The sequence below is a fragment of the Malaclemys terrapin genome, chromosome 10 (genome assembly GCF_027887155.1).
Source record: "Malaclemys terrapin pileata isolate rMalTer1 chromosome 10, rMalTer1.hap1, whole genome shotgun sequence".
Taxonomy (NCBI): domain Eukaryota; kingdom Metazoa; phylum Chordata; order Testudines; family Emydidae; genus Malaclemys; species Malaclemys terrapin.
Window position 1 is genome coordinate 22,427,677 of NC_071514.1, and position 12,927 is coordinate 22,440,603.

The 12,927-nt window shown below is 41.8% G+C and overlaps 1 protein-coding gene across 1 annotated transcript in view; it reads left to right on the plus strand.

The window, feature by feature from the left end:
- Positions 1–7,460, plus strand: part of TNFAIP8L3 (TNF alpha induced protein 8 like 3) — a 65,301-nt gene extending 57,841 nt beyond the window's left edge. Inside the window, exon 2 of the mRNA XM_054043195.1 lies at positions 2,831–7,460. Coding sequence (XP_053899170.1) covers positions 2,831–3,393 — 563 coding nt within the window. The 3' untranslated portion in view covers positions 3,394–7,460. The remainder of the gene's footprint in view (positions 1–2,830) is intronic.
- Positions 7,461–12,927: the final 5,467 nt, after the last annotated feature.

The following is a 12,927-nucleotide window of genomic DNA, read 5'->3' on the forward strand; positions in this document are numbered from 1 at the left end:
CTGTACTCCGAGATGTAAATCTTATCAAATTGCCATAGTGGTGACATAAAATGTTATGTTCAAAGCCTACTGGCTCGTTTCTTATTTTATAAACTCCTGAAGTTATCAAACCGGCATAAGGAAAAAAAACTGCCCTGGTAAGAGAGAGACTTCAAAGAAAAATAGTTTCTTTTTAAGAAAAAATGTTGAATTATAATACAATAATTACCCTGAAATATAATAAAAATCTGAATTTTATTACTTCAGTTGTATCATTAATATGCATCATAATAAACTAATTTTTCAGCCAGCCTTCATCTAGCCCAAGGGTCGGCAATGTTCGGCACGTGGCTCGCCCGCGCCGCTTCTCGCCACCTCCATTGGCCCGGGACGGCGAACCACGGCCAGTGGGGGCCGCGATCAGCCAAACCTGCCGCGTCAGCAGGTAAATAAAACTGGCCCGGCCCGCCAGGGTGCTTACCCTGGCGAGCCGCGTGCCGAACGTTGCCGACCCCTGATCTAGCCTCTAATATTGCATGCTTGTTTTAATGTGTGCAATTGACTGCAGCTCCAGAGGTAATGTGCAGCTTGTGTATATACGGACCCATCATGAAGCTGGCTCCCTAAAACCCTAATTTACACACACACACACGGAGGCTTGTGCACACAAAACAGGGTGCACCCACATTGCAAAACTGATTCTTTGCAAACAAGGGCACACCCAATCCAACTCCTATTACCTTTAAGAGGAGCTGGATTGAGTCCCACTGAAGGCCAGATCTAAGATGATGGGCTTGTAGGTTCAGATACGGTGGAGAAAGGGTATCAGAAGGTACCCATGATGAAGTAATCTGAATAACTGAAATGTACATTTTACCAGTGCTAACTATTGTTTCCTATTATTCCTTTCTAACATGTTTCCCTGGTTGTTTTAGATTGGTAAAAAGAGGCTGTTTAAGATTAGGAATTTTAGCAGTAGCTGTGTGGTATAATCCTTTTTAAAATACCACCCTTAATTCAGTAGTTATCAGATTAAGAGCTGTTTGCACTAATTCATGTCACATTTAATTCAAAATTAGTCACTCAATTTGCATTTTGAAACACACACCCCGCCGCGCCCGCACGCACACACACCCCCCCAAGCCCTGGTTAATTACACAGCTGTATTAGGCAACCAGGAAAGAAATATAATGCTTGAACATTCAAAGTTTCAACATCTTTTTTTTAAACTAGCAAAAAAGAGCAAAAGTAACTGAATGGCCAATTTTGGAATAGTCAGAAAAATATTTCATATGTTTTGGTATCAGATATATGAGGTAGTGAAACAATTCTTCTGGAAAACAACTTGTTCTAATTCACTGTAATCTCAGAAGCATGTTCTCACTCTATTTTAGTAAGAATCCAAAATAATGAGACTCAAAATACCTGAGACGGTGGCCAGGTCACGTGTCAGTCAGATTGTGACCACACAGCCTGAGCAATGCTCCAAACCACTCCAGCAACAGCCATCAGACTGATTTAGTCTGGGGCCACTGCTCAAAAGCAGTCAGGCCGTAGTCCCGCAGCTCCACAGAACGATGGGACTTTGAGCAAGTGCAACCCCCGCCAGCCAGCCCTCCCTTATTGGCACCACTCCTAGAAGCTCTTTTACCAGCTTCTATGGCTAGGGTTACCCTGGGAACTATTGACAGATAATGTAATTTAGAGCTGCCTTCAGCCCCATTATTGCAGAAATTCTATGGTAATTCCTCTCCTTTGGGCCTTTCCCCAGTACTGGAATAGGTCTTCAAGGGCCAGCCTAGTCTCCCTAGAGGGCAGCAGCCTCTGAGAATCTATCCAGATACATCTGCTAGCTTCTGTTATTGACTCACAGCAGATAGTGATCCAATAAAGTTCCCTACCAACCATATGTTGGCAACACCACAGCTTGTGCACTGGAGTTTATAGGGCACTACCTGCCCTTACCTTTGCTGGAGCAGGAAAGCGAATGGCCCCAAGGTGGGGGAAGATGTGTGGCTATTCAGTTTGTAGGGATTGCTGCAAATTTACATAGCTTCAAGACTAGTCTCAGCAAATGAGAGCTGTTTCTCTGTAGATTCTACAGGGCGAGGTTTATGATAATTATGATGATGTAAAAAACTGCTCAGATATTTTTGTTCTGGAGGAGAAATTTCTACAAAGGCTCAAATACAAATTGCTCTGTAAAAGTCAGTTTCTCAAATTAGGCCCATTGGCAACGAAAGCCAAAAAGGCACCATTATTATAGATTAAAGACACACACATTTGTTTATAGATCTGTGCAGTCAGCTCTTCTAAACATGCTGCCTAATCATTTCAAGCATGGAGCAATAGTGACACCCAGTGACCAGACCTGTAATTCTTCACGGACCTTGTATTTCTCAACCACATTAAATCCTACAGAGTCTTTGACAGGTAATTTACATTTCTGTGCACACTGTCTCAACAAAAGCTTTCAGCTGAGGAAGCTTTCATTTTAAACCTGTGTCTATTTTAAAACCAAGAACATGCCTGGAGTTTTAGAGTTTGCAAAGGACAAAGTAATAAAATAAATGTATATCTTGAATATTCAATTCTACCATCGACAACCACCCCCAGATTTTAGAAATCAAAAATGGTATATTGACACTTGAGCTTCTGAGGCCTGATGGAAAAACAATATTGAAGACATGACCTATCCCTGGAGTATCCACTGAACGTGTCAACCATAGGCACCTTATAAGTGTGGCTAACAAACAACATCCTGTATTACATGTTGCTAATTTGCCACTATATGCAAGTTATTTCTAAAGTGCAATTAACTTTTTCTTCTTTTTTTCCTCCTCTGCAATAGGTCCTGATTGTTTCAGTTCAAAGAACCTTGCGCTGCAAGCACAGAAAAAGCTCCTGAGTAAAATGGCTACCAAAACTATGGCTAACATGCTCATCGACGACACAAGCAGTGAAATATTTGATGAGTTATATAAAGTAACTAGAGACCATACAAGGAACAAGAAGGAAGCTCACAAAATTATGAAGGACTTGATTAAAGTGGCAATAAAAATTGGGATCCTCTACCGAAACAATCAATTCAACCAAGAAGAGCTGGAAATCGTCGACAAATTCAGAAAGAAGTTGAATCAGACAGCCATGACAATTGTCAGTTTTTACGAGGTAGAATACACCTTTGATAGAAATGTTCTCGCAGAACTTCTGAACGAATGTAAAGACCTGGTGCATGAACTGGTAGAGCGACATCTGACGCCCAGGTCCCATGGGCGTATCAACCATGTCTTCAATCACTTTGCAGATGTGGAATTCCTCACTGCCCTGTATAGCCTTGATGGGGATTGCCGACCACACCTCAAAAAGATCTGTGATGGAATCAACAAACTACTTGATGAGAAAGTCCTTTGAAACTTTGCCTTTTACAAAACAAAAACTCATTCCTAGAGCTGCAGCAAACTTGGTGAGTTGTGGCAAAGCTTGTGAGTTTCCTTCCTACCATCCGCCTACTACACGGACTTCATCAGAAACCAGCATGTGCTCACTTGGCTTATAATGAAGAAAAACCAAACCAAACCAGAAAGCTACAAATTGTAATTCTCAGTTCACAGAGATTTCAGCCTTTTCAAAGGAGGGAGTCAATGGGGCTGCTGATGCTTATTATTCAGAACAAGATCACAGCACATCAGAACCTCAGTATCTGTGTTGGGGTCTTGTTGTGTGAAAATGAACCTAACCTCAAGACACGTGGCTGTGTCAAAGATAGAAGGGGAAAAGCAGAAAGGGTGTTGAATGGAATTGACCCCCAAACTCTTCTTGTATATGTTTTTATTATTCCTAAAAAAAAAATCTCAGAGGCTTAGATGGAAAGTGGGGTTCTGATGGGCACAAGTTCTCTCCTTTCAATAGTGTCAGGAACCGATAGGAGAGCACATCTCCAATTTTGCAGGTGATTAAGACCATACTGGAGAGCAGAACTTAATAAAATGGGGAGAAGTGAGAAGAGTAGAGAAGCTTCTTTAAGAAGCATGTTCCCACTAGAGATTTTTGCTTTGCATCTGAGAATAGAAGTGAGAAACTTGTGATTTTGATTCTGGAAAAACAGCTCAGTGACTCTAAAGTCAAAACATAATGAAGAAACTTAATCCTGAAATACAACATTGGCTTCAACAGGCTCAAGCACACAGTGACATCAAATAGGCTTAGATTAGAGGGCCATGCTACTTCCTCTGCAATTACTGTTTTCAGTGCCAGAACTTAAGTTTCCTGTTGAAGAACACCACGATACAAATGCTGAACACCTGAGAGGAACAGTGATATTACTGGATCAATGTAGCCATCATCTGTCCCTTCTTTCTCCACTGAAACACCATTTCCACCTGCAAATGGCAAAAGCCAATATTCAATGTATGAAACAACTTTTCAGCCGTGGCTTAGTGCATGTCCATCGTAATTAGTTGTGTTTACAGTCAAATAGTGACATGTGGGAAATGGGGGCCAAGCTGGTATTTTCACAGTGCCATCTAAATATAGAACATCCACACCTCTGTAACTAGGGCTTGTTAACATGAGAAACTTAGGAGCAACATCAAGGTACCTATTGCATCTTATTCTATACACATTTTAAAAAAACAAAAAACGAAAACACACACACACCAACATCTATTACAGAACAAGGATGAACTAAAGAACTTGCAGAAAAGTTTCAGTGGTTGCAACAGCACAATTGTCCTGGCAAAAGTCCGGGTTTTATAATCCCCAGTCCAGAGCATCACAAAAGAAAGCAGCATGGTATAGTGCTTAAAACAACCAATTCAAGCTCTGCCATGGACTTCTGTAATCTTTGACAAGTCCCTTAGCTTCTCCGTGTCCCAATCTGCAAAATTTCCTCTTTTAAATTTCTCTGAAATTATTGAATTAAAAAAAACCCCACTAGGTAAGAGATTAGCATTGCTATTAGGAAACTAAGACTGAGGAAATCCTGGTACCAAACAAAATGCTGGCAGAGAATTATATTGCTCATTATTGAACTGAGGTGACTTTTCTCTTTTAGAGGCAGAGGGGAAATGCATTACCAGTTCATCTGAAAGCCAACTTTGTTGTGAAAAAAATCCTCCAGAAGTCAAATTGTTAATTAATTTCAACCTTTACATTGCACCCATTAATCTTTGTGCTCTATCTGCAGAGCACTACAGAAAGTGTAGGCTCTATGATAGAACATTTTCATACCTCAAGGCCTCCTAGAGGAAGACATTCACTGAAATATGCAAAGTGGTCAGTCTCAGAAAACGAGTTGGTCTACTCAACATAGGTGGGCGAGAAACTGTTTTTTTGTACTGCATATATTTGAGAGTTCAAAATATTTTCCCATCTCAAATCAGGGCAAAAAGTGAAATTTCAAAAACATTCAGGAACTGGGGGTGGAGGTGGTGCAGATTTTTGTTTTGAGTCAATCCAAATGTTTCATTTCAATAATTTTGACTCTTTTTTAAAAAAAAATAAAAGCTTTTTTGAGGCTCATTAACTGAAATTTCGAAACAAAAAGTAGTTTTGAACCAACTAAATCAGAAGTTTTCACTTCAAATATTTTTCTCAACTTTTTTTTCAAGATGGGAAATGCATTGAATTTGACCCTGTTTTGTGAAAACTGTTTTGGCAAATCAGCATTTTCTATAGTTCAAGCATTTTAGCTCCTTATAACTAGTGAACATAGCCCTCTATCACTAAGTGTGCTCCAACATATCCTCCAACAGCAGGGATATAGTTAGCCAAAATATCCATTAAGTTACACAGGCTAGATCATGGAGTCATCAAGTCCTACCAGCTAAAGCTGGCAGAGTTCATTTCCCCATCTGTGCTGCCTTGATTGCACGGCCTGGTATGTTGGGGTTGGGGTGGAGCTACAGAAGCTGCTCTCTGTCCCATGCCATGGCCTTCTGATATGAATAATTTGTGCAGAGTAAGAGGGCATTTTATATTCCCGAACTTCCCTGGACAAGTGCATGCTGCAGGTCAAGATTTGGCCCTTAAAACATGGTACTTAGGAGGGAATCCACTAGAAAGAAAATCTACAACAGTATCAAATGCTATTGTGTCTTGATGCACTAACCTTTCCTTGTTTTGAAATTCTGTTAATTTTATAGTGACTCACCCTTGGGTTGCAGACACAGCAGATTTAGAATACATTTAAAACTCTCCTCCCACCATTGGGTTCATCCACTCCCACAGCTCTAAAGATACTTTGGTTTGAGACTGTACCTCCTTTTAGATGACATGCGAATGACAGATAGCCTTGCAGACACAGATGACAAATACTGTACCAAAGAGTGTATTACAATAATTAGATGCATATTTTTAAAACTCATGAAAAATTATGTATTTGAAAGCCATTTCTTTACCTAAGCAATGCTTACAGAGCAGATCACTGATCTCATCGGTATTAGAGAGTTGTTTTCACATGTAAGCATTATTCAAAACACTCTAGTGTAACAGACTTCAGAACATTTTCTGATACTTCCATCTTTTCTCCCCTACAAAACAATTGTGTCATATGCATTGCAATATGAATCCCATGTTTCCTTTATAGTGCAACTATCCTTAGATAGCTGGATGCCCAGCTACCTGATTCATATACTAAAGGGGTACAGTTTCACGTGAACAATCAGAAGTGTTCTTATTTCTCATCTTCGAAGGGTGTATTTCAAATGCACAGGAAAACAAGCCATCTAAAAATGGCACCACCATTTGTATTGGAGCGATTTTCCACCCATTTCCCTTGAATCCATGATGCTTCTGTTCAATAGCAACTAATGTAGACTGCCCTTCTGTGGCATAATACAGAGAGAAAATCTGGGCAGAAGGACTTGCAAGATTTGCCTTACATGGTAAAAATGTAGGCATTCACCAGAACCATATTTAATAATCTACATTTACATGCAATACTGGCCAAAATCTGCCCAAGAGCACTACTTATCAAACTGATGGGGGTGGTTTTTTTTTTTTTTATTTAGAGTATATAATACATCCAACTCACAAATCCTAGTACACAGAGCATATCAAATTTCAGAGGGGAAGGGGGAGTTTTTCTTTTCTTTTGGAGGAAGCTAAGTGCATGTAAGACTTTAAAAAAAAAAAAAAAACAAATAAAGCCAGAATAAAGCCACCGTTCAAAAAGGAGGACAGTTGAAAGAAAAACGATACTCTGTATGTGGTTTCTTTTTATGTCTTGCATATCATCAGTACTCAGACTCTGGTATTTTAGAAAACAGCCAAATGTATATCATTTTATTTATAAATTTTAGTAGCCTTAAAGTGGAGGAAAAAATGTTTTCAAGTATTTCTGATACTTGTATATCCTGTATATTCATTGTTTACTTTTATACTGGTGGCTTGGTATGTAATAATATACTTTATGGGTGACTTAAACATATGATGTATTATCATAATATTTGTGGATTAAATGATTTGTGATTACTGTATTTCTGGTTTCTTTTTAGTTGTCACTTTGCTACCTTGTGATGGGGTGCTCTACTCACCGCTAGGATGGTGCCTCCTGACCATTCTGGGAATTAGCCTTGCAGGGTCAGTGCCTCTTCCCGCAGTTGCATGGCATCTCTCCATCCTTCGCTCTCAGTCCATAACCCCTCTCTTGCTCCAGGAGCTGCCTCTTTGTGACTCGGCCCTCTGGCCAGGTCATTAAATACATTTCCCCCTTTCGGGGTATCAAAGTCTCTCTCCACACTAGCAGTCTCAGGCAGTCTTCCCGTTCACTCCCCCCTGGTGCCACTCCCACAGTGGCCGGCAGGGAAACCCAGACCTACCCTCTACTCCAGGTTCTGGTTCAGGGACCCTCTAGGGGCAGCCAAGATCTGTTCCCTCCTGGACCTTCCTGCCTTTCCCTGAGCCCTGTTCTTCCTTCTGGCAGTCCCAACTCTCAGGATTTGTCAACCTCTTCCTCCTATCCAGGAAATAACCAGTGGTACTGGAACATTTTTAATAGTGGGGGTGCTGAAAACCAGCCTCCTTACCCCCTGAGCTGAGGCTGGGACCCCCGGTGTACAGGGCCAGCAGTACCCCTACTTCCTGTACCTATAGAAGTAACTGTGAGCTACCTGCCTCTGCAGCTTCCAAATACTCCTACCTTCTCCGAGGGAGTCACCACAGACTCTCTCTCCTTCCAATTTCCTGTCCTTACAAACCCAGCCCAGCTCGTTCCTCCACAGCTGGGCTCCCTCAGTCAGGGGATTACTTGGCCACCTGATTCCCCTCAGCTGTGGACTGTCAGGTTCATTAGCCCCCTTCTCAGTCTGCATTAACCATTTCAGGGCAAGTGTGGTGTGAACAAACCCATCACCTGTATAATTATCAAACAAAGTTCATAGGCCAATTCAGAACTTTTAGTATCAGTTGCTTCTTTAGATCAAACAATGTTTATTAAACATGCAGGGGAGATAGCTCAGTGGTTTGAGCATTAGCCTGCTAAATGCAGGGTTGTGAGTTCAATCCTTGAGGGGGCCATTTAGGGATCTGGTGATTTAGTTGGGGATTGGTCCTGCTTTGAGCAGGGGGTTGGACTAGATGACCTCCTGAGGTCCCTTCTAACCCTATGTTCTATCAGCTTTAAGTGTCTATGCGATCGCAACCAATGCCACCATGCGTAGGCATAGGTACATACCAATGTAAAATATGTTCAAAAACTACATTAAAAGAACATTATTAGGGTTCCAAAGTCAAAAGTGAGGAAATGCCAGAATTAAGGCTGTCTGCACAACCTTAATTTGGTCCCATTGTGCATATGAATTAGGATAGACTCTAATTATACTTTTTTTCTCTATAGGACCCTTGCCTCACTCAATCCACAGGATGGACAGTGATCACATAATGAGCAGCTATTCAGTATTTTGTTTTCTTCCCCATCATTCAGTGTGGCCACAAGCCTTTGCTACTATACACTCTTCAAACACTGTTCTGCAGGCAGAATTGTTAGTCTCCGCACAGGGTTTTCAGTGGCACTATTGTTTGTGAAGCATTCAGGAACATTCATGAATTGATTTTCACAGCATCCCTGTGAGAGTATTTCACAGAGGTGGACTAGCTCCTCCTGCTGGACACTTGCCACACTGCTGTGAGGGGATCCAAATGCTGAGTCCCATATGCCCAGAGCTAGCTGATCCTAGGCAGAGTTTAGGCTCTGTTCCTGGCTTTTGGCTTCAAGGCTTGCACTCCACAAGCAGATCTCCTGGCTGCCGCCCCTCTTTGCAGTGAGGACCCTGCAGTACAATTGCCTAGGCCCTGAAGCTAGTGCTGTCTTCCCCACAGCTCTTGCACACTCCCCAGAATTCCACCTAAAACACTGACATTTTTAGGGATACGTTGAGTGTGAGCCAACAGCCTCTCCACAGGATTTGAAAACACCATTGCTCTTTATTTAATAGTGTGAGTGTGGAAAAGCAGACTCCCCTCAGGGGTGAGCATGGCATGAGCAGGGAGAATAAACACCATCCAGAGTGGGGGGCTGACTTACCCAGGCCAGAGGGGTAAGCTCTGAGCCAAAGCTGAGAAGGTGCCTTTCCCCACATCGTTCTGGACTTCCCGTCCGTGTCTTCCCCCAGCCCTAGTCTCCATACCCAATCTCTTTGCCCAGCCTGTCCCAGTTGCCTCTGGGCTGATTGGCCAATCTCTCTCACCTGCCACCTCAGCCTCCAGTGCCCCTCATTCTCACATTTCCTGTCCCCACTGACTGAGTCCCAATCTCCTTGTCCAATCTCAGTGTCCCACCCCCAGCTTCTTGTTCAAGTTCTCCCCACACACTCCAGCCCTGTGTCCTCTACCCCAGTGGTTCTCCTTCCAGTCTCTCCTTTGACTCCTCATCTGACCTCAGTCTTCCCTCCACTCAGTGACTCCCAGTCCCCTCACCCCACACATTTCCCTCCCCAGCTCCCATTCTCCTTGCCCAGCCAGGCCCAGTCCCCCAGCTCCCAGTTTCCTCCTTACCCCAACACATAGTTTTCTTCTCCCCTTCCATGCCTGCCTGCCTGCCTGCCTCCAGTCCCAGTTTCCATTTCCCCCTCCCCAAAGTTCTGACTCTCATCCCCTCCACATTCACAGCAGACAGCTTCCTCCCCCACACTGCTTAGGCCCTGCAGGTGGTCACTGAGATATGCTCTGTTTAATTGCCCAGATTGGGTACAGCTGAAAGTAGCTCAGAACTGCAATTGCAAGGAAAGTCCTGCTCAGATCCAGGCTTGAGTATGCTCAGTGTGGACAGAATCTTTGGGAAATGTAGCTGCTAAAATCTAAGGGGCACGTGCAAACAGCAATATTTCCAAGCCTTACAATTTGGCCAAATTTGGGCAGATTTTTTTTGGAGGGGTGTCAAAAGGCACATACCTGACACAGTCAGGCTCCCTGCCAAATTTCAAGTTCCCACTCCAACAAAAGGGGGCACTAGAGCATTTCAAAGAAAAGGATTGCCAGAATTTTTTAACCTGGACAAAACATGGAATTTTTCCCTAGTCTCATTCTCAAACATCTGAATCATTTTGGCTGAAATTTTCCAAAGCTTTCAGCCTTAAGTGGAAAATTTCAGCCTAAATGATTAAAGTTCGTCAAAGTTATAAGCAACTAAAAGAAAGCGTCACACACCGTTTACCAGCCCTGCTTCTAATAAACCACTGCTTTCAGCCTGGTATATAAGGCAGAAGATTAGACACAATATTCTTCACTTCATTCTTGTTTACATTAAAACTTGTGTCAAATATTTTAGGTAATAGTAATATTAAAGAATAATACAAGTATGATTCAGAACATCCTGAGAAGATGGCTAGTGGCATTCATAATGCAGTCTATTTATTAAACAATATGAAGCACAATACTGTCTTACTTATTGCAAATATGTTGTAGAACAGTGTATACGTGACTGGGATTCAATGGAATAGGAAGCTACAGTACAAGAGTTTCATATCAGCAATAACATTGCAAAAGAAAGTCTTACAATAGATGGTAGAAATAGGTTTATTTCCCCTCCCATATGTAGAATGTTAGATAAGTAACAGTGTCAAAGAGACACACACACACACACACAGCGCAAGGATTTTCAAGTTGTTTTATGCCAGAAAGAAGTCAAATTATGGGATGAGCAGGGATAGAGATTTATGGGAAGGGATATAATGTGATTGCAATAGGGCAGTTTGAATCTATATTTAGAAATACAATAGATATGATGGATATTCCTATTCAGATATGTATTATGAGAGCAAAAGCAGTACTGCAAATGCAGGCAGAAGGAACAGGTTTTTCCCCCAACAGCCTCTTCTCTAACAAAGTAAGAACTATCAGCATCAACAGAAGGGTGAATTACTACATAGTGGCAACTACACAAAAATAGAAGTTTTAGGGCAGGTCTACACTTAAAACACTGCAGCTGCACCACTGTAGCACTTTAGTGAAAACACGACAGGCGACCTCCTCCCATTGGCATAGTTAATCCACCTCCATGAGGGGTGGTAGCTATGTCGACGGGAGAAGCCCTCTCCACCAACATGGTGCTGTTTACATTGGCGTTAGGTCAATGTAACTGCGTTGCTGAAGGGTGTGGATTTTTCATATCCCCGAATGATGTAGCTCTACTGATGTAAGTTTAGTGTAGACCTGGCCTTAGAATGCTCTTGTGAGGTCTGGCTATCTCCTTCTTTAACTCCATTACAACATGGGCACTTTGGAAGAACTGGCTAATTATGAATGTCAGATGGAAAATAACCATTGACTTTGCTAAGCATTGTAAAATATCTATCCTCTTTAGAAACCCATTCAACTTCTCCCATCTCTATAACTCAGTTCTATTTACATGGGACAATTAAAGTATACTCAGTGCCCTCTGATGTACATGTATATAAAATCCAATTTGCAAAGATTTCATTGTCTTTATTCTGTAGCAACCTGCAAAAAATGTGAAAGAGCCCTTAGTTCACAATAAAACACCAAAAGGAAGTTGTGTCATCCTGGTTCGGTCGGACTACGAGTCAAAATCCTACACTTTAATAATTAAATTTTCTCTAACTACAATGTAGCTTTAAAAGCCAGCCTGAGACAATTCTTCAAGCGTAAGTGCTAAAATGCAGACACAACATTGAGGTTTTGCACAAGTTACAAGACACAGCAAAATATCCCAATTTTAAATTAAGGCATGGTGGCTATTCCTGACCTCCACGTAAAGTCTCAATTAGATCTATTCATCCTTATGAATCTGTGTTCCAGTAGATTTTTAGTAGGAAGAGTGAACGCAGCACATAGCTTGAGGGATTTTTAGAAATAATTTGTACTATGCCAACTAATAAACCAATAAATTACAAGGAAAAGGTCAAATGCAGATGTGCGCATAAATGCAGAATCACGCAAGAAAAAGTACAGTGTATAAGTGTACTATAAGCTTTAAATACAGCCACATTAGAATATGGATAGTCTTGTAAATGGTGGTTAAGCACATAATTAGTGCTCACTTTGACACACACGTATACTGCCCCCTGGTTTTAAACTCTCAGAAGCTGACAACACAAATCTGTGCAGCAGAGAGTTACAGAGCGGGTCCAGGGATGAGAGTTCACGTGAAGTGATTCCTATATCCTGTACACTCTAATGCCACGTATCTTTCTCTTGCTTTGCCTTCACATGAGACTACGTAGCCTGCAATGGCGACTGGAGCTTTATAGCTGCATTAATGCTCATTTCATGGACACTAGAGAGAAGATGGATGGGTCTCAGACATTATTTTAAATAAGTAATTCCCTCTCATTCCACTGGCTGCAAATCTTAGTTTTGGGGAGAGTGACCGGTGAGAAGAAAGGGGAATTAGCACATATAAAGGGAAATCCTGGGCCCAATAAGAGAGAGAATTTCACCTTACAATTATTTTATGTCCTGTCAACCCTCACAATGTGGTTTCCTTCC